This window comes from Trachemys scripta, chromosome 7 (genome assembly GCF_013100865.1).
Source record: "Trachemys scripta elegans isolate TJP31775 chromosome 7, CAS_Tse_1.0, whole genome shotgun sequence".
Classification (NCBI taxonomy): domain Eukaryota; kingdom Metazoa; phylum Chordata; order Testudines; family Emydidae; genus Trachemys; species Trachemys scripta.
This window is the reverse complement of record NC_048304.1, coordinates 79387535-79407370: the sequence shown is the minus strand read 5'-3', so window position 1 is coordinate 79407370 and position 19836 is coordinate 79387535. Positions and strand designations below refer to the sequence as shown.

The 19836-nt window shown below is 42.0% G+C and overlaps 1 protein-coding gene across 4 annotated transcripts in view; it reads left to right on the top strand.

Annotated features, from left to right (window-relative positions):
* Positions 1–19836, top strand: part of JMJD1C (jumonji domain containing 1C) — a 349289-nt gene that overhangs the window by 158817 nt on the left and 170636 nt on the right. The window contains exon 1 of one of the 4 annotated variants that reach the window (XM_034776022.1): positions 6616–6776. The exons of the other annotated variants lie outside the window; for them this stretch is intronic. Coding sequence (XP_034631913.1) covers positions 6762–6776 — 15 coding nt within the window. The 5' untranslated portion in view covers positions 6616–6761. Of the gene's footprint in view, positions 1–6615; positions 6777–19836 lie in introns of those variants that run through there. 4 annotated transcript variants of the gene reach the window in all.

The window sequence follows — 19836 nt, the reverse complement described above, 5'->3', positions numbered from 1 at the left end:
AAGAACAGGAGTACTTGTGGCACCTTAGAGACTAACAAATTTATTAGAGCATAAGCTTTCGTGGATTACAGCCCACTTCTTCGGATGCGTGGGCTGTAGTCCACGAAAGCTTATGCTCTAATAAATTTGTTAGTCTCTAAGGTGCCACAAGTACTCCTGTTCTTTTTACTAAAGATACAGTCTTTGCCCTCTCATCTAGATTTTTTTCCACTGAACTGCGGAGCAGTGAGCGACGAGCACGGCGAGCGATTTCACCAGGACATTGCAACAATGGAGAAACGCTATCAGGGCAAATGGAGCCCATCAGTGCTTGTGGACTATTGCTGGACAGTGACAAAAGATGCTCCATTTAATGAATACAAGAGACAAGCCAAGAAGTGCCGAGTAGACACTGAATAAGACTGAACTATGTACATAAAGGTTTTTTGCCTTTTGTTTCATAATAAATTTTATTTATATAATCCTTTTGCTGATTTTTAAAGTGTTACCTAAACAGGACAGGTGAAATATTATCATGTAAAGCAACCATAAACACAGGAAAAGACCTAGGTTTACAATTTATGATTAAAACTCTATCTACACAATATACATAGACAGAGCCGGCTCTAGGCACCAGCAAAAGAAGCTGGTGCTTGGGGCGGCACATTTTTAGGGGCGGTATGGCCGGCGCCAGAATGCCGCCCCTAAAAATGTGCCCCAGCTGCCCTAGCTCACCTCCGCTGCTGCTGCGCGAAACAGCTGACTCACGCGTGCCGCTACTCGCCCTCCCTCCCAGGCTCTCAAACCTGGGAGGGAGGGGGAGCAGCGGCGCGCGAATCAGCTGTTTCACGCGCGGCGGCGGCTCGGGGTCTCCCCCTCCCTCCCAGGCTCTCAAACCTGAGAGGGAGGGGGAGATCCCGAGCGGCCGTTTCGCGCCCTGCTGCTCCCCCTCCGTCCCAGGCTTGAGAGCCTGGGAGGGAGGGAGAGAAGCGGCGCCCGCGCCGCGGCCACTTGGAGTCTCCTCTTCCCTCCCAGGCTCTCAAACCTGGGAGGGAGGGGGAGATCCTGAGTGGCCGCGGCGCGCGAAACAGCCGTTTTGCGCGGCGCTGCTCCCTCCCTCTCTCCCTCCCAGACTTGAGAGCCTGGGAGGGAGGGAGGGAGGCTCTCAAACCTGGGACGGGGGGAGACTCCGAGTGGCCGCGGCGCCGCTTCTCCCCCTACCTCCCTCCCTCCTAGGCTTGAGAGCTTGGGGGGAGGAGGCAGGGCTGGGGATTTGGGGAAGGGGCAGAGTTGAGGCGGGGCCGGGGGTAGGGTAATTAAATAAGGGCGGGGGGCGGCCAAAATTGTTTGCTTTGGGCGGAAAAAATCCTAGAGCCGGCCCTGTACATAGACATAAAATGTAAAAACTTAAGTATCTTAGAAACAGTAGCCTATCAGTTGTTTTAATTGTCGTATTTGAATTCAGCACATCAAAATACATAATAAATAGCACATTTTATCTCTGAAGCAGACGACTTCTCAAAAATTGTAGACCAGTGAAATCTTAGTTTTAATAAAGACACTAGATTTATGACTTAAAATCTGTAACTCACTAACCTCCCTTTTTTGTTGACTACTTCTTTTGTATGGTTTGGGTAGGTAGCAATAACTTCAAATATATATCTAGGTGTGATAGCTAGCACATTGCTGCAGCAGTGAGCTGGTGAATGTCCTTCAGGCCCTGGCAAAAGAACGAAGGGGACACTCAGATATGATGTGCTCCATCATTTGTGCCTGGTGACTACAGTCGCATACAGGTGTTTACCTTATTTTTCATTTAAAGAGGGTTTGTCCACATCTCCCATGAGATGTCCTGATGTGATTCATCTGCACTATGTCTTTCCAACATAAATCAAAACCCGGTAGTTTCCCTGCCAGGTCAGTATGACTACTGGGATGTTAATGGGTCATTTCACTTTGAATGGTCCCTTTAGAATATGTGCTAACTACTTATGCTAAACTATCTGTTTGACAGGTTTCAGAGTAGCAGCCATGTTAATCTGTATCCGCAAAAAGAACAGGAGTACTTGTGGCACCTTAGAGACTAACAAATTTATTAGAGCATAAGCTTTCGTGGGCTACATCCCACTTCTTTGGATGCATAGAGACTGTCTGAGTTTGTGTTTAGCTGTGACAATCTAAATACCTGACTTGAAGAAGAGCTCTGTATAGCTCCTAAGCTGCGCTCTGTCACTAAGGCAGGCCTACACTGGTGCTTTACAGCACTGCAACTTTCTCTCTCGGGCGTGTGAAAAAACACACCCCTGAGCACAGCAAGTTACAGCGGTGTATAGTGCCAGTGTAAACACTGCCTGATGCTGTAAACTAATCCCCTCGTGGAGGTGGACTACCCTCAGCACTGGGAGAGCTCTCTCCGACTGCTGGTGTGCAACCACACTCGCACTTCAAAGCACTGCCGCGGGAGCACTCCCACAGCAGTGCTTTGAAGTTTTGAGTGTATCCACGGCCTAACAGAAATTGGTCCAGTAAAAGATATTACCTCACCCACCTTATCTCTCTAAGAACCTGGGACTGACATGGCCACAACTATACTGCATAAAATAAATTATATCAATAATTTTGTATAGTAGAAAGTCATCGTAACAACATTCTTATAAGATCTTTGGTGCTTTAAAACTTGTACTTAATATTTTATGCCTCATTGAATGTCTGCTAATGTGAAAATGGCAATGGAATAACACTTTAGCTTACTACTAAAAACTAGGGCTTTCAATTAATCGCAGTTAACTCACGGGATTAACTCAAAATTAATCGTGATTAAAAAATTAATTGTGACTAATCAGAGTTTTAATCGCACTGTTAAACAATAGAATACCAATTGAAATTTATTGAATATTTTTGGATGTTTTTCTACATTTTCAAGTATGTTGATTTCAGTTACAACACAAAATACAAAGTGTGCACTGCTCACTTTATATTACAAATATTTCCACTGTAAAAATGATAAGAAATGGTATTTTTTTAAATTCACCTCATACAAGTACTGTAGTGCCATCTCTTTATTGTGAAAGTGCAATTTACAAATGGAGATTTGTTTTGTTACATAACTGCACTCAAAAACAAAACAATGCAAATCTTTTGAGCCTACAAGTCTACTCAGTCCTACTTCTTGTTTAGCCAATCGCTAATACAAACAAGTTTGTTTACATTTATGATGTCACCAGAAAGTGAGAACAGAAGTTCACATGGGACTTTTGTAGCTGGCATTGCAAGTATTTCTGTGCCAGCTATGCTAAACATTTGTATGCCCCTTCATGCTTTGGCCACCATTCCAGAGGACATGCTTCCATGCTGCTGATGCTCATTTAAAAAAAAAAAAATGGGTTAATTGAATTTGTGACTGAACTCCTTAGGGGAGAATTGTATGTCTTCTGCTCTGTCTACCCACTTTCTGCCATATATTTCATGTTATAGTAGTCTAGGATGATGACTTAGCACATATTTATTTTAAGAACACTTTTGCTGCAGATTTGAGAAAACTCAAAGAAGGTACCAAGATGAGATTTCTAAAGGTAGCTAGAGCACTCGGCCCAGGGTTTAAGAATCTGAAGTGCCTTCCAAAATCTGAGAGGGAAGAGGTGTAGAGCATGCTTTCAGAAGTCTTAAAAGAGCAACACATCGATGTGGAAACTACAGAACCCAAACTACGAAAAAAGAAAATCCGCCTTCTGCTGGTGACATCTGACTGAGATGATGAAAATGAACGTGCGTCGTTCCACACTGCTTTGGGTTGTTATCGAGCAGAACCCGTCATCAGCATGGATGCGTGTCCTCTGGAATGTTGGTTGAAGCATAAAGGGACATATGAATCTTTAGCACATCTGGCATGTAAATATCTTGCAATGCCGGCTACAACAGTGCCATGTGAACGCCTGTTCTCACTTTCACATTGTAAACAAGAAGCGGGCAGTATTATCTCCTGCAAATATAAACAAACTTGTTTGTCTGAGTGATTGGCTGAATAAGAAATAGGACTGAGTGGACGAGTAGGCTCTAAAATTTTACATTGTTTTATTTTTGAATGCAGTTATTTTTTATACATAATTCTAGATTTGTTAATTCAACGTTCATGATAAAGCGATTGCACTACCGTACTTATAGACTCATAGACTTTAAGGTCAGAAGGGACCATTATGATCGTCTAGTCTGACCTCCTACACAACGCAGGCCACAGAATCTCACCCACTCCTGTAACAAACCCCTAACTTATATCTGAATTATTGAAGTCCTCAAATCATGGTTTAAAGACCTCAAGGTGCAGAGAATCCTCCAGCAAGTGACCGTGCCCCATGCTGCAGAGGAAGGTGAAAAACCTGCCAATCTGCTCTTGAGGAAAATTCCTTCCCGACCCCAAATATGGCTATCAGTTTAAACTTGTATTAGGTGAATTGAAAAAAAACTATTTCTTTTGTTTTTTATAGTGCAAATATTTGTAATAAAAAAATAAATATAAAGTGAGCACTGTATACTTTGTATTCTGTCGTAATTGAAATAAATATATTTTAAAATGTGGAAAATATCCAAAAATATTTAAATAAATGGTATTCTATTGTTGTTGAACAGTGCGATTAATCTCAATACATTTTTTAATCACTTTTCAGCCCTACTAAAAACTATTGGGAATGTTTAAAAATGTAATCTCTTGGAAAAAATGCTATGTAAGAATTTTTCATGACAGTTATATGCTTTCTTGTGAGTGTAGGTGTCGCAGTAAGATTATATGATAATACTTAGTCCCTAACTACTGCTGTTGTCTACTCCACTGTGATGATAGCTCAACTTTTTAAGTTTATCCACCATTCCCTAATTTTTTCTGGAGTATCATTCAGGCTTTTCCAAGACTGAGGACTTTTGGGTCATAGTGTAGAAAAGGAACTGAGAAAGGGATTATGAGCAAGGAATTCCTATGATCTTTGAGTGGCCTCTACACATTGCCACTCTTGGAAGATGCCCTTGTGGTGCCGCTGGAAACCTCTAGAACCTGTGTCTGCTGGAGTGACCACATACCCCTTCTCATGCCTTTGAATGTTCTGAAGGTAAAGTATAGAAAGGGGAGGGCTATTTCATCATCCTCAGTTCCTTCCGCATGCAAACCCAGGCCCCAGTAGTGAATAACAGGACTTTGAGGTAGAGGGAAGATAAGCAGATAGTGTGAATGTTCAGTATCTCATCTTGAAGAACTCCCACTTGTAAGTAGAGCTAGCCAAAAGATTTTTTCGGTGAAAATGCACATTTGGCAACACTGAAATGTATTGTGAATTCATGTCAGTTTCGCTGAATTGTTTGTGTTAAGGAAAAAACGCCAAAAAGTCAACATTTCACTTGACATTTTCTAATGAAATGTTTCAATTTTTTTGATACAAGATTTTGTTTTGAAATTTCCTTTGAATTTATTTAAAAAAATAAGTTAAACATAGACAGCTCAAAATTAAGTTATTTACTCTACTTAAAATGTTTTAAAAAAACTTTTTGATTAGTTGAAATCTGTTTTTGGTTTGACACAAAATGGTTTTTTTGTTTTTGCAGAATTGCCAGCAAACTAGAAAACCATTGTATGCACAGCTCTGGTTGTAAATAACCTTCATTTTATTAAATGGCTTCTGCATAATCTCACTACTGGGAGTTTATCAAACAGTGCATATTCTCCCCAGAACTAGTTAAACAGGGATTGTAACACTACCCTCCCAAATTGGGGCATCAGATCTGGATACCAATTCAGCTGAGTAATGTTTTATGGAGGTATGGATTGATCTGGTACTATAAATCTCTGCTATTGTGATATGGGTAAGACAAGCCCTGAATGGTGTGTTGGACCTGATCAAATGATCCCTAAATCCTTCTGTCATGGTGATGTTAGCCAGCCTATAACATTCCTCAATACTACATATGATTAACTTAAATAAGTGCTGAGTTGTAATGGCCTGACCCTTGTGGTTATCCTCATATGATACTAATAATAGAGGTGAGTCTGTAAGCACCATTGACCTAAATAGGTCAAAAGTGGATGTCTTCTGAATATCTACAATATACAACTTCGCCTCTCTTGGATGAGGGTGATGTCTCGGGAAGAATATGGCAGATTCAAGGTCTGAGATGGAAATTGGTTCCCACCTTAGGTAGAAATTTAGAATGTGAGCAAAAAAAATCACATCAAAGATTGTAAAAGGCGGTGGCTTGACCATCAATTCTCCTAGCTGAGGTTATGGCTGTAATAAAAGCCCTCATGATACAGAGATGTAATATGGAACATTCTCCCGTAGCTTTGAAGGGAGGCACTGTCAGCTGCATGAGGACTTGACTGAAGTCCCAACTAGATGTAGGATCCTTCACAGCAGGGCAGATACCTCACAGTCCTTCCAGAAACCTTTTCACTATAGGGTTATTGAACACAAACTTGTGTTCCACTTCCATGTGATAAGCAGAAATGACTTCAAGGTGTACTCTGATAGGGGAAAGAGACAGTTCCAGGGACTTGAGGTGGAGCAAATATTGAAGGACAGAAAAGGAACCATGGATGGAGCTGTGTTATTTCTGACCGCCCACAGAAAGAACCTTTTCTGCTTATGGACCTAACAGGAAAGGACTGAACTGGAGTTTTACAGCACTTTCTGGACTCTAGTGGAACAACAAAGCTCCGAAGAAGTCAGTTCTATAGCCCAGGCTGTCGGATGGAATAATTCTGGATCCAGGTGCTGAATCTGGCCTTTCTCAGATGATCTTGCATGATTTATAGAGAGGTAAGTTCCAGGGGACATCAGCATATTAATTTTAACAAACTGATTAATAGTGTGAAACTTATTTTTGAATGTCTTGGTGTGTTTTGGCTGTTTTGACTTTTTTTGTTAGGACATGGTAGAAATTTATGAAGTAAAATGGTCAGTTTTACTTAGCCGTTTCAGTTTGATCAATAGTTTCATATTAAGAGGTTGTCTTATAAACGTTCTTACATTTTGAGGTCAGAAGCAATCATTATGGTTATTTCCTCTGCCCTACTGAACAATACAGGCCAAAAATTTCTCCCAATGTTTCGTTTCAGAGTAGCAGCCGTGTTAGTCTGTATCCGCAAAAAGAACAGGAGTACTTGTGGCACCTTAGAGACTAACAAATTTATTTGAGCATAAGCTTTCGTGGGCTACAGCCCACTTCTTTGGATGCATAGAATGGAAAACACAGAAGATATTTATACATACATCTGTATACATACATACATCCACCACATTCCTAGGTAAGTTATTTCCCCTCACAGTTAAAAATCTGCACCTTATTTTCAATTTGAATTTGTCTAGCTTTAACTTCCAGTCATTGTATTTTGATACATCTTTTGTGTGCTAATTTAAAGAGCCTTCTAGTGCCAGAAATATTCCTATGTATATACTTTCAGGCTGTGATCAAGTCATCTCTTAACCTTCTCTAATAAGTGAAATAGACTGAGCTTCTTAAGTTTCTCACTGTAAAGTAGATTTTTCAAGACCTCAGATCATTCGTAGTGGCTGTTTTCTGAACACTTTCAAATATTCAACATTGTTTTTGAAATATGAACACCAGAATTGGACACAGTATTCCACCAATGGTCTCACCAGCTATATACATAGTCACCTTCTCCCTACTCCTAATCAATGTTCTCCTGCTTCTACATCCAAGGGTCACATTAGACCTCTTAGACACAGCATCACACTGAGAGCTCATGTTCTGTTAGTTATGCAGCATGACTCCTAAGTCCTTTTCAGAATCCCTGTTTTTCCAGGTAACATCCTTCCAAAGAGTGGGACTGGACCATTTCTCCTAAGCTGCCATGGCATAACATTTCTAAATCTTTTCAATGCATTTGGTCAGATTTTTCATGCTTGCTAAGATAAGGGTTAAGACCCATGTTCTAGAACTAAGGGCAGTTGGTTATGGATGTCAACGTTTTTTCCATGACATTCAGTGCTGTCCTCAGGGTAATGGTAGGCAACAGGGTGGTGATGTACTATATAAATCAACAAGCAAGATCCCAGTCCGTGTGCACAGAATCACTAAAACTATGGGACTGGTGCATTACCTACTGCATAGAGATCTCCATGACTTACCTTCCAGGTCTCCAGAAACCTTTAGCAGATGCCCTAAGCAGTCACTTCCATCAGGACCATGAGTGGGAGCTCAACAACCTAGTCTTGTACAATATCTGCAAAGCTTAGGGCATCTCCGTAATGGATCTCTTTGCAACCCCAGACAATGCAAAATGCCAGATCTTCTGCAGCATGAGGGGACTTGGCCATAACTTCTTAAGGAATTCCCTCCTAGTTCTCTGGCCCTGCGCTCTCCTTTACGCCTTCCCTCCAACACCATTAATTCTCCAAGACACTGATCAGATTATGGCAAGACCAGGCGAGGGTTATCCTGATAGTACCTTCTTGGCCAAGAGAGGTGTGGTATTTCGATCTACTTCACCTTTCTATAGAAATGTCCTGCTTCTATCAAACCTCCTAATACAGAACTCAGGCATCATTAACCATCACAATCTCCCAGCTCTGAACCTCAAGGCCTGGCTCTTTTTTTGTTTCTCAACCTCCGAGTTGGACTGCTTAGAGGAAGTCCAGTCTGCACTTCTCAATGCTAGGAAGCCTTTCATATGTAAAAATTATGTACAGAACTGGAAGCGCTTTCTTTTCTGGTGTTCACATCGCTCTGTATCCACTTCTGAAACTCCTCTCTCCAGAATCCTCAATTACCTACTGCAGTTCAAAACAAGTTGATTATGATTAAGTTTGGTCTAAGTACACCATGCAGCTATTACGTCTTTTCATTTGCTTATCAAGGGCACCCCACCATGGCCAGATTCCTTAAGAGCTTATCTGTTTCCTCATAGTTGGAACCTCACACCTTCCTAGTATCTTAATTTGGTCCTTAACATCCCGATGAACTCCCTATTCAAACCTAAGGCCACCTGTTCACTCCAGCACCTCTCCTTTAAGATTTCATTTCTGATAGCTGTCACCTTGCATAAAAGGTTGAGAGAATTGGGAGTGCTCATGTTTGACCCACCTTATGTTACCGTCTATTGTGACATGGTCATGCTGAGCCCCTATCCTCGATTCTCCTTGAAGATTTTGTCTTGCATATTAATCGGGATATTTTTCTGCCAGTATTCTTTCCCAAGTCCCACTCCTCAAGAGAAGAAGCTAGACTCACACTTCAGACGTTCAGAGGGCATTTGCCTTTCATCTGGACCAGACTAGAAGCTTTAGGATTTCTCTTCGACTTTCTGTATCTTTTTCTGAAATAAAGAAAGGACAATCAATTTGTTCTCAGAGACTCTCTAAATGGGTTTCAAGTTGCATCATAGTCTGCTATGAGGTCACTGGGGTAGAACCCTCCCTAAGGTGCCAGCACATTCCACCAGGACTCAGTCCATTTCAGTTACCCTCCTCAAGGACGTTCCCCTCATGGAAATTTTCATGGCTGCAACTTGGTCCTCTGTTAACATGTTCCCCAGACATTACGCTATCCTATCTGCATTCAGGATGGACACAGCCTTTGGCGATGGTGTCTTATGCACTGACTTGCATCTGCTTCCTTTGCACGTGCTTCCTCATTGAGTTACTGATTGGGAATCTCCTATGTTGGAGCACCCATAGGCACATATACTTGGAGGAGTAGAGGTTACTCAACTTTCAGAAACTTGAGTTCATTGATATGTTTTGTTTCTATGGGTGCACCACCTCCCTCACTCCTTTTTGTTTGCTGCGGAGTCTGGCTTTGTAGTTGTGAAGGAACTGGATTGGCAGTGGGTCCTTCCATTCCTGTATGCTCTTACTTTGGAGCACATGGTGCTCAGGCATGGACCTGCAACACTGCTAATTCAAATTTCCTATCAGGCACTTGCAAGTGTGTGCACATGCTACAGTGGATCACCTATAGGGACAAAACATCTTGAAGTTAGTGAAAGGTAAGTAACCTCTCCTTGTCAAGCCCCAAATCTAGACTCCTTCATGTAAACCTTAACATTTATTTTCAGGTCTTCAGATTATGGGGGAGGAGAACGGGATGACTGTTCTTTCTAAAGAAGATACCCTCTTAAATTCTGAATACCGACATTAATTCCTTCTCATCGGCTCTCCATTTACCTGTTTTACACCACAGAAAAGAAGCAACTTAGCACCCACACTGACTGACTGTCCAAGCCATAGAAACCAATTATCAGGGACAAAATGTGGCTTCCCCATAGCACCCCATTAAGTTGGAAGTATTTGCATTTTGGGCTTGTCCCCCTGCAGAGCATTCTCTTGAAAGACGTGCAGTTTAACGGTTTAGAAACTATTTAGAGCTTAAGTGTACCCTTGTAAGTTGCCAGTAGAGGAAATTAACCCACAGCTCAACTGTTTCCAGCTTTTTGCAGGGTAAAGGACTCTTCAGCACTGTGTGTGTTCGCAGAACCTCATCCTGTTGGGTGAGTGTGTGTTGGCAAGAATGTGTTGCTATTAGGCAAATTTGTCTCTTCCCTAACATTGCTGTCAAGGTTGAAATTGCCTAGTGCTGTACTTCCTGATGGCATCACTCAGAAGCTCTTCGGCAGCTGTGCTGCACTTGGCCTACCTACTATGAGGTAGTGTCTCCTTTTCTGGTCAGAATGAATAGCTAGCTTTTATAAAACTTCAAGTTTCTCTTTATATGTGAATGATTTTAACTCCTGTGTGCCAGAAAGTGCAGAACTTTCACCACTGTGTCCTAGTAATAAGCTCTTAATGTAAAACACTAATATTTGCTTTGCTGCTTAGTGTCAGGATATTCGCTTATGTGACTGAAAGTTGTTTACATGCTCACAGTATATGAGTGCATGAAAAATTGAAAGTAACAAATCTCTAAAACTCTTAAGGTTGAAAAGCAAGTTGCTATATGCAGAATTGTGTTAGAGCTTATTTGCAATTTGTATTCAAAGTACTACAGGCTTGGAAACTGTGCTGAATGTCTTAGGTTGATCTGTTCTTTTGATTCTGGAAGAATGATAAAGATGAATCAGATTTAATGATACAGAGAGAATACGGCATGCTGAGCGGGGAATGGAAGTGCATCTATTGCATCTGCTTGAGTCAGCAGCTAGTGCTTTCTGCTGTTACCCTTTAGTGTCAGAATAGTCGGAAGGTTACCTGAGGGTACTATGAATCACTTCAGTGACTTCCTCACTGATTATTAGTCTACAGGATGGCATGTTATTTAAGCACATAATCTTTATTTTTTGGTCTTGAGAAATTTATTTGTGATTAAAAGGGAAGTAATTGGAAAAAAATATTTATTCCAGTATAATTGCTTATTTGAACAGCAAGAGATTAATAGTTAGAAACCCAGAATGTTCTGTGTGTAGGGGGGCGAAGCTCATGTTCTAACTAGTGAAATATAGCTAGGACTTGGAAAAAACTCACTTGCAGATGGGAAGATTTCCCTGCTAAAAGTGGAGTGTAAGCATTCAGTATCTGTAGAACTTAAGTTGTCTTTTAAAAACCAAAATTCTCATCCTTAATGTTCTGGAAATAACTTCAAATGTATAAGCTGGCATAATATTACCTGTCTGAAACAAGCTCTAGTGCTTCTAGTGTGCTGTCTTTTTGTTCTGTTTATAGGCACTAGGCTCTATAACAGGGGTGGCCAACCTGAGCCTGAGAAGGAGCCAGAATTTACCAATGTACATTGCCAAAGAGCCACAGTAATACATCAGCAGCCCCCCATCAGTTCCCAGCGCTTCCTGCCCACCAGCAGCCCCGCTAATCAGTGCCCCCTCCCCACAGCCTCCCGATCAGCTGTTTCACAGGGCCTGTGGCAGAGCCAGGGGTTGAGCAGTGAGCACACCCCCTCCCCAGGCACATTGGAAAGTTGGCGATTGTAGCTCCAGCCCCAGAGTTGGTGCCTATACAAGGAGCCACATATTAACTTCTGAAGAGCCACATGTGGCTCCGGAGCCACGGGTTGGCCACCCCTGCTCTATAATAATACAAATAATAATACTAAGAATCTAGCAGTGATGTAAAACGAATCAAACATAGATACTGGTCACTTTCACTGCTATTATTTAGAACCCTGGGAGCAGTAGTGAGTGTTCAGAATCATGTCTATTTCATGCAGATGCTACTGTTGGAAAAACTATGAGCAGCTGCAGAGGTAAAGGCTTGTCGGGATTCCTGTAAAAAATGGTAAGTGCTTTGTAAAATCAGGCCCTAGGCATCTCAAGTTGAGCAACGAAAATTAGTGAAAACTATTTTGGCAATTTTGACCTTAATCTCTGTCTCCTACTTTTTCCATTTGTAAAAAGAGGAGGATAATTCCATTTTATCTTGCAGGAGCATTGTGTAGATAAATTCATTATTATTTGTGAAGCACTCTGATACTACGATGATGAGTATAGAAAAGTCCATGAGGAAATTTATAATTCTGTATTCAGTGCAGGGTTTGTATTGTGTGTGGTAAATAAGGCCTTAGGTTCACTCACTGATGATAAAAATAATATTCACTGAGCACAATCCATCCTGCTTATTGAATGAGGCAGAGTCATGTGAAAAAAGTGATCCTGCAATTAAAGACTATCATAATTCTGCCCCTTTGTGCCCTGTATTAAGTTTGCACAGACAGACATAATATTGACTTTGAAATATTTGGCTGTTCAACCCTAATGTTCTTTTAAGATAAGTTAGTACTATGTATAGTTATATAATATGTCTTGCATGGAGGCCAGTATTCCTGTTCAATACTTTTGCGTTCCACTTTCAAAATCCAAATATCAGCTACCCACAAGTTTTAAGTCCCCATTATCCCCTTCACTAAGAGTCCATCTTCTCTTGGATCATACCTAAAGTCCAGTGGTTCTGGATCACAAAATTTACTGCCTCCATAGCCTTTGAACAATCCTCACTTTAAGTCCCCATTTAAAAAATAAGTGGGTGCTTTTCTTCTGCCTCCCATTCATCTCTCCATGATCCTAACTAGTGCTGGGAGGTGCCCAGGGAAATGTTTATTATATCCATAAATCCACAGGGCATACTTCAAATATTACTCCTGAGGGCACTCTGCATCAAAAAATTGAAAATTCTGAGCACAGTATTTTTAAATTCTGCAAATCTTATTTGTCAAAATAACACTGCATAATCACACCAGTTTCAATTATTTTGGTAATTTATTTCAAAATACCTGTCAGCAAGTATATATCTAACAATACAGACACACAAAAATTCCCCCAGGAATAGAGAGCTAAGGAAACCCCTGACAACCCAGTTCCTGTTTCTCTGCCCATTTCTGTGGGGGAAAGGAAATTCTGCACGCACAACATTAATTTCTGCAAAATTCGGCGTTGTGCAGTGTTGCAGAATTCCCCCAGGAGTAACATATAACCATTCTAAAACCATTATAAACCATAGAAGAAATATGGAAAACAAAATTCTTGTTCAACACCAGAAACCACCTTGTGGTAAATCAGCACTCTTTAGTGACAGCATTGTATGTTATATAATGTATTTTAAGCTGGCAAATCTAGTACCTTGAAATGTTTATACATCTCCTTCAATTTGTTTTAATGTTTGAACAGTTTGGTAAAAACACTTGCATGGGTTGAAACACAAAAATCCATCCTGCTTCAAACATTTGTTTTTTTTAACATAATCCATTTTAACTGTTTACAGTTTATCAAAATAGTTTTATATCAATTTAATGCTGAAATGTATTTAAATGTGGTTCTTTATTGCCATGCTAGCATTGGTTGACTGTACTAGTGTTTTTCACTATTCTATTGAAAAGTGCAACATTTATTTGCAAGTGTATTGTAATATATTCAGACTGCGTTTACCATATTTTGTTGCTTTACACTGGTGATAGCAGACAGTAAGCTTCCTTGTACGCTGTATGTTAAAACCGCTTTAATCAAAACTAGAGTGATATTCTTCAGCATTAGTGTTATAAGGATATAGGTTGTGAGTGTCCTACAGTGTGTCACTGATACAAAAACTGGGAAAAAAACAACCTCTAAAAGAAATGTACGAAAACATTTGCAAATGTTTTTCTTTACTTTAAAGCTTATCTTTTTAGAAGAATGGGTAGTTCATGATGTTGTATAAATCATAATATCTGATTAACTTTCTATCACCTGGAATTTTCCTTTCTGGTTAAAAAGAATGGGCTACTAAAGGTGTCTTTTGCCTTTTTCTTCCGTATTAGAATTTGTATTTCTGATTACTTAATAAGGTGTGTGTTAAACTAAATCAAATTCAGATTGAACTGTTGTTCATTTCTGTAAAATGCTACTAAATCCTTGGCTTGGTCATTCTAACTAAAATATTCATATAGATAGAAAAAGGAGAATTTTTATATTGATCAGACGCATATAAAATTTACCTGCTTACCTAAATAAAACTAATCACTTCTAGACGCGCAATAAACTGAAGTATACTTTATTTCCCTTCTAAAAGGGTCTTTCTTATAATAGGACAACTACCCTTATGTTGTCTATGGGATACTGTCACCTTTCAGAACACTGTTTTCTGACAGGGCATCTTAAAAATGGTATGACATCGGTTTTTTTTTAAATTTAAGAGGGATTTTTCTGCTCTTCAGCTGATGTTTCGAAAGGTATTTTGGGCATCCCCGAAGGGCAAATTCAAACCTGCTTCCCCAGCCCCTTCCTTTGTGCACACTATTTCCTGCTGCCCTTTCCATTTCAGTTTCCTTGCCTTTCTAATTGGTAAACATCCTCTACCACAACCTGAGGAAGCATCTTCATGTGAACATGACCCAGGACAGTGATTGAGTTCTGTCTTAAAACTTTTGCATGTGGCAGAAGGTAAAACTGACTATCGATAAAACAATGGAACTTACTATAAACACACTTCTGTCAAAAGCACTAAATACACAGACTGAAAAAAGGTGTATTTTTTTCTCTAATCTTTCATTTATAGCAGTGTAAGATATTATTTGTTATAAGATTAGTTATAAAACTTTCAGATGAAAAGTAATTTTGTTTAAGCTCACTGTTTCTTTAAACACAAACAGTACAAGCAAAAACCCTTTACACTGTTTGGCTTGCATTTTGTCCCACAAAGCATGCACACACACATTTTACACAACAGTTGACTCTATCAAGTCCCATTGAAACATTTCTACATATTATTCAAAGAACTATATTCTAATACATCAGCCATTAACTCCTAATCACACTATCTCTTAACATCATTTTCCAGTCTAGCCCCCATTTACAAGTTATCTGAGTTGACAAATGACAAATATGTGAAGCCCTTGCATTAAAAAATATCTGTTTTGGTTTTTTACATTTGCTTCTAATAACAAGAAGACCACCAATTCTCTAATATGAAAAATGTCAAGCTGCATGTTGGTTTACTTCAAAGAATACTGTAACACTCATTTTGGAAGAATATTTACCGTATGCCCTATTTGATTTACTCAATAATTATGCCCTGATATTTGAGTGTTGGCTGCCACTGGTCGGATAGTAGCAACCAATAGGAACATAACTTTGTCTATCCTTTAGAGCAAGAGATATCAAACTCATTTGATATGGAGGGCCTCATCCGATACCCTGCCACTTTAATAACAAAAGTTATTAAAATAGAAATAAATGTAAACCATGTTGGTAATTATTTATTTTCGATATTAGTGATTGCTACTGCTGCTCTCCAATACCTGGCATCTCTTTGCTTGAACCAGTATGTCAGCATTTGGAGCAAATGACTGGGCTGAAGCTATCTTGAGTATCGAGTTCAGATGTCTCACTTAGTTGAGAATGTAATTGAGATCTGTTGATATTTATGATGGAGAATATTCACACAGGTTTGTACTCCTAAACATGGAAAGAGTTATTGATGCAACGAACTTCAGTTTGGGATAATTTGATCATTGGTGTTCAAGTTTTATCAGTACCTATGTCAGATAATTTGCCCTTCAACAGAATATCTCATTGCAGTTCAGTAAGTTCCATTTGGTGCTCTTCTGGTACATCATGCACATTGATAGAAAATGGTGTGCTGAACACTGGAAACTCTTCTACAAGGTTTCTGAAGTCAGAGAATCATTCTTGAAATTCTTTTCTCAGTTGATCAGTTTTGCTCACATACCTTTCTGTGATTTTATCACATTGAGTCCCAGTAGTGTCACAGTGATTTCAGGATGGGAAAATGTGCCAAGTTACACTGGGAAAGTTGCTTCTCCCACAGCTGAAGCTTAATTGCAAAGGCACAAATGTTGTCATAGTATTCAATCACTACTTGGTTGCACCCTTATATTCTTGTGTTGAGTGAGTTCAGATACTCTCTAATATCTGCCATGAAAGCAAGGTCTTGAAGCCATTCATTGTCCTGTAATTCAGTGACGTCTTCCCTTTTCTGATCCATGAAAAGCTGGATCTCACTACTCAATTAAAAAAGTGCTTCAACCCTGGTCCCTGACTTACTTATTGAACTTCAGTGTGATACAGCAGTCCACAGTGAATGTCACGTTCTTCCAACAGCTGAATGAGTTGCTTGTGGTTGAGACCACTAGCTCAAATAAAATTTACAGTTTTAACAACCATATCTATAACAAGATTCACTTTCAGAGTTATACTACAGAGAGCTTTTTTGATGTAAAATCGCTAACCTGCTGTTTATGATTGATGGTTTGCAATTTGGCCTCTTATTCTTATGGGGCCAGGCTCTCAGCTCCTTTCCAGCCCACAGCCAATTTAATCAGAGCTTCCACCAAATTTTCTGCTGTCATGTCTCATCAGCACCAGTTCTAAGAGCTCCTTTGCTATACACCTGTTCTTATCAACTCTGCTAATGAATACTGCAAGCTGAGAAATATCACTTACATCTGTGCTTTCCTCAGTTGCGAATGAAAAAGCAGCAAAGGACTTAACTTTGACCTGGATTTGACTGTTCAAATTCTCAACTAAATTATTGATTCTCTTAGCAGTTGTGTTTCTTGAAAGGTTTATATTTGCAAAAATTTGCTGCTTATCTGGACATGCTATTTCTTTAGCTTTTAGCATGCAGTTCCTCAAAAATTCTGCCTCAGAAAATGGATTAGATGACAGCTATTTCATGGGCAACCACATAGTTTGCCTTAACAGCAACATCACTTAAGTGTGGAGCACTAATAAGCACTGCTGCTTTTTCGCATAACTTTCGTATGTACTTACCATATTTCTCAGGATAGTTTCTTTCATAGTGTCTTCAACTTTTGTTTTCTTTTACCACAGCTACCTGTTTCTTGCAAGTCAAGCACCTAGGCTTTCCATTCATGTCCAAAAAGAAATAAAAAATTCTTCATTTCTCTTGAAATGTGTGGCACTCTTGATCTACCATTCTCTTCTTGGATAAAGACATGATGACCACTTGTCACAAACTGAATAAGGAATTGAAGGAAGGGAAAGGTAGAAGGAGGGTTATCTCCTCTTCTTTTCTTTATTTTTTAAATATTTATTAGGGCTGTCAGATGCGCTAAAGATTCATATGTCCTTTCATGCTTCAACCACCATTCCAGAGGACATGCATCCATGTTTATGATGGCTTCTGTTCGATAATGATCTAAAGCAGAGTGGACCGATGCATGTTCATTTTCATAATCTGAGTCAGATGCCACCAGCAGAAGGTTGATTTTTCTTTTTTAGTGGTTCAGGTTCTATAGTTCTTCTTTGAGTGATTGCTCCTGTGTATTCCACAGTAGGTGAGAGTGCTTACCACGTGCACTGGTGCTGGAAGTTTTTCCCTTAGCAGTATCCGTACTTGGGGGAGCACCGCTGCGACCCCTGGAGTGGCGCCTGTATATCGTGCTATAAGGGGAGCTATGGGCTCCCCCCACCCTCAGTTCCTTCTTGCCGCCAGTGAAGGTAGTCGGAACTTTTGTGCTCCAGCTCTGCTGCAGCCCTTCTTCTCGACCTTAGTGGTACTGTTGTACGTTGTTCTTCAATCGTTAGAGCGGGCTCGGGGCATGCCCCGTGCCCCAGGCTTCAAGTCATGTGACTCCTGTCGCCGCTCTATGCCCAGGAGTGACCCTCATGCTGACTGTCTTTGCTGCCTGGGTGAGACTCACATAAGTGACCGCTGCAAGATCTGTAGGTCATTCAAGCCAAGAACCAAGAAGGAGAGAGACTTCAGACTTTGAGCTCTCCGGATGGAGTCGGCACTGACTTGGATGCCAGTGTGCAGATCGGACTTGGCACCGGCCCCCGCGTCATCGGTACGTAGCGAGGCCCCTTCAACCAGTCGGCGCCTGTTCTCCTTCCAAAAAGCAAGGGAAGGGCTCGGTTTTGTAACGCTGCCGCGATAAGGACAAGGGGGAGGCTGGTCCCACGCTGGGCAGCCCTCGATCCCCCCCCCGGGCTCTAAGGTTCCGACACGTGTGGAGCGGAGCAGCCTGGTATCGTCGACCCAGGCATCCCCACCGGTTCGGATGCCGTCGACGCCAGAGGCGGTGCAGGCTGCAAAGGATATTATGTCCCTGCCCGTCCTGAGCTCAAAATGGGGTACGGGCCCTAGGTCGTGGGGCAAGCCCCCTTTGGGTGCCCACCAGACCTCTCCGAGCAGCCGCAGTTCCCGCTCTGAAGATCAATCCCCACACTGCTCGGCGCACAGCGGGCGCTCTTCAGACAGCTCCCGGCCACCCTCGACGCCGGCAGGGCCGCTGTTGGGATGCAAGTTGCGGGGACCCTCCACGCCCCCTGCCAGCGAGCAGAGGCACCGAGAGAGGCACCATGAATGCTCACCTGCTAGACATGGGTACCGGAGCCGCTCTCGACGGGACAGATGTTGCTGCTCCCGTTCCAGCTGCTGCTCGTCGAGGCACCACGCCGAAGACTCCCCTCGGGGTACTTCGGTGTCAAGGCACTGGGCTTCACGTCGTCGCCACGTGTACCGAAGCAGTTCATTGCGTGGGTACCGTTCATCGTCATCGAGAGCACGGTCCCGAGGGAGACGACGCCACAGACGTCGCTCCTACCGTTCCCGCCTCACCGAGCGTTCTTCGGCGACCTTGGCCTTGGCACGCGTTCACCCACCCATGGCACGTGCCGTCCCGCCGGAACACATGTTGCCATCCCATGCTTAGCCGAACCAATGGCAAGGGACTCCGTGGCAAGGACAGTGGTGCCAGTGGGCACCGTGGCCATCAGTGCCAGCCCAAGCGGAGGCTCTTTCAGTCGCTAGAGCGTCCCGGGCTCCATTGGCCTCTTTTGGCTGCCCACGAGATAAGTCGGCGGGCCACGAGTCGGCAGACACGTGCCGGGACTCTGACCTCTGTATCGACGCCCTGGCACCAACTGAGGTGCCCGGGTCCGTACGGGCCATCTCTCCAGTACCGGACGACACCAAAGCGGCGCCTTCGCCTTCGGTTTCGCAGGAGGACTTCAAAGCACACCAGGACCTGCTAAAACAGGTGGCTTCCAGCTTATAGCTGCAGGCCGAGGAGATGGAGGGTCCATCTGATTCCCTCTTTAACGTCCTGTCTCCCTCGGCACCGGGTCGTGTGGCCCTGCCTCTGCACCAGGGTATTGTCAACATTTCAAACTCCCTGTGGCAAACCCCTGCCTCCTTGGCCCCAATCTTGAAAAAGGCTGAGAGGAAATACTTGGGCCGGCGAAGGACCATGAATACTTGTATTCACACCCGGCACCCAACTCGCTCGTCATGGAATTGGTAAACCACAGAGAGCGTCAGGGCCAGCCCCCGCCCATCCCAAAAAATAAAGACGCCAGGAGACTCAACTCCTTTGGCAGAAAATTTTATTCGTCGGCTAGCTTCCAGCTTCGCGTAGCCAGCCACCAGGCCTTACTGAGCAGGTAGGACTTCA